The sequence below is a fragment of the Pteropus vampyrus genome, unplaced genomic scaffold, assembly GCF_000151845.1.
Source record: "Pteropus vampyrus isolate Shadow unplaced genomic scaffold, Pvam_2.0 Scaffold736, whole genome shotgun sequence".
NCBI classification, from domain to species: domain Eukaryota; kingdom Metazoa; phylum Chordata; class Mammalia; order Chiroptera; family Pteropodidae; genus Pteropus; species Pteropus vampyrus.
Genome location: NW_011889517.1, coordinates 338,185 through 340,470, shown reverse-complemented (window position 1 = coordinate 340,470; position 2,286 = coordinate 338,185). Strand labels below are relative to the sequence as shown.

Here is a 2,286-nt window from a genome sequence, read left to right as displayed (position 1 = left end):
TAATTTGGTACCCTACAGAGCGCAAGTGTCACCACCAAATCCTCCTTCCCCTGCATCACCTCTCCAGCCCCCCATCTTCTAGCCTTTCTGCAGACCCAAGCTGGTGCCCTCACTGCTGGTTCAGTCAGCACAAGATAAGTGCTAAATACTTTCTTCCAGGGGAAATCATCGGAGGCCAAGAGGCAAGGCCCCATTCCCACCCTTATATGGCATTTCTTCAAATCCAATCACCAGGGACCACTTGTGGGGGTTTCCTGGTGCGAGAAGACTTTGTGATGACAGCAGCTCGCTGCAATGGAAGGTGAGAAACTAAAGAACTTCCAGGTGACCAGTAAGACAGGCCCATAAAATTCATGAGAGCAAACACTTGAAAGCAGAGTTCTAGCAATGAAGGTATGAAAAGACTGGGTATGTCTTGGGGGGCGGGGAACAGGCCCGTGTAAATGAGGACAAAAAGAGGAGATGGAAAGCATGCATTGGAGCTCAAAATACAAGCTATTCTCAATTTATCGTAGCGGAGCCAATCTTAAGGTCACTGTGTCCCCCACCATCCTCAGCTCAGGGCTTTGAAGAAGCAGAGAACACAGAGAGCTCAGTCCCAGAGCCCTCCTGTCCCCTCACTTCCCTCAGCTACAGTCCTGATGTCCTGGGCTGTCTACCCGCCCTGCAGAGCTGGTGGACCTTAGCGCCTAAGGATCACACCTACCACTAGGCCACTATTTTTTTTGCAGCCGTATTCGCGTCATTCTGGGGGCCCACAACATCAGGAGGGAGGAAAGGACCCAGCAGCGCCTGTCTGTGCTCAGAGCCATCCACCATCCTCAATATGATCCACAAAACAATCTGAATGACATCATGTTACTGCAGGTATCACCTGCCTGACCCTCTGGTTCTCCAACTGAGCTGGCTCCCTCCCAGCTTTGGGACTTCATTTTATCCCTGGGACCATGGAGGAGGAAGCTGGGGCGGAGTCCCAAGGGGTCGTGGGGGTGTGGTGTGAGTGCTGCAGAGACAGTCCCTGAGTGCCAGTTCTCTTTATGCCAGCTGGAAAATAATGCCAGACGGAATCGATTCGTGAGGCCAGTGGCCCTGCCTCAGACACGGGTCAGGCTGAATCCTGGGGCCTCGTGCACTGTGGCCGGCTGGGGCCTGGTTAGCCTGCGCAGGAGAACACACAGGCTCCAGGAAGTGCGACTGAGAGTGCAGAGTGATGAGGAGTGCATGGAGCACTTTGGTGTCTACAATGGCCAAAGACAGATTTGTGTGGGGGACCAGAGGGAGAGGAAGATCACCTTTCTGGTAAGGCCACCGGCATCTGCCAACACTGCCCAGAACAGAGGGGCCTGGGCAGAAGTGGGCAGTGGGAAAAGCCTGCATCCTACGGCCTCAGTCTGGGGGCCTGACCAGAGTATGGTGGGGGCTTTTTCCCATCAATCCAGTCTCTGGTGGAATGAGAGGAGCAGCAGACACACAATGCATACTTATGCAGTGTTTTCATGTAAAAGGTAAAGGTAACTTTACTTGAGTTGAGCTGGAGACAGTAACTATAGCCAGGGTTGAAACACAAGCAATTAAAGTTCTAGAAGCTTCACTTCTGCACCCCACCACCTTCCCATCTCACACGCACCCAGCAACTGAAGGAGCCCACCTACACTGCCTATCTGGGGGCCGGGCTTTGGGGAAGCAGGAGTGAGGAAGCCTAGTGTCCCTTCTTCTGGTTGCCTACAGGGGGACACTGGAGGCCCCTTGGTGTGTAACAATGTGGCCCAGGGTGTCGTCTCCTATGGAAGAAGTAGCGGGACTCCTCCAGCAGTCTTCACCAGAGTCGCACGCTTCCTGCCTTGGATAAATAATACAATGGCCCGATTTAAACAGCAGTAGGCAAACTGAAACTAGTAGGACTGACTGTTCTGAGATGGAGGCCAGTCCAGCGGAGTTGCCAGAGCCTTAATAAAAGTCCTTGTCTAGAGTGGAAATACCAGTTTCTCATTTGTTCATGAAACATCGTTCAGCACCCAACAAGTGTATCCAGGACTGAGTCTGAGCTCCTCTAGGAAAATGAGGTCTTTTCCCCAGGACAACTGAAACCTCCCCACACGCCATCCTGTGGGACAGGATGAGCTATTTCTTTCCTCCAACCCATCCATTCCCCTCCCCCACACACAACGCCCACAGCCTCAGGGACTGATGGGAGGACAGATGTCTCCCCAGGGCAAGCTTCTTTACTCCCTGCCCTACCAGAGGCTCCCCTACCAGATATTAAAATACATTCTAAAACTATGTGCC

General features: G+C 52.7%; 1 protein-coding gene across 1 annotated transcript; it reads left to right on the top strand.

Annotated features, from left to right (window-relative positions):
* The first annotated feature begins 162 nt into the window (after window positions 1-162).
* Window positions 163-1,963, top strand: LOC105309409 (cathepsin G-like). Its single transcript, XM_011385554.2, has 4 exons — window positions 163-301; window positions 732-867; window positions 1,045-1,299; window positions 1,729-1,963. Exons 1-4 carry the CDS (start codon window positions 207-209, stop codon window positions 1,879-1,881), a joined length of 639 nt encoding a protein of 212 aa, XP_011383856.1. The 5' UTR covers window positions 163-206; the 3' UTR covers window positions 1,882-1,963.
* The last annotated feature ends 323 nt before the right edge of the window (window positions 1,964-2,286 follow it).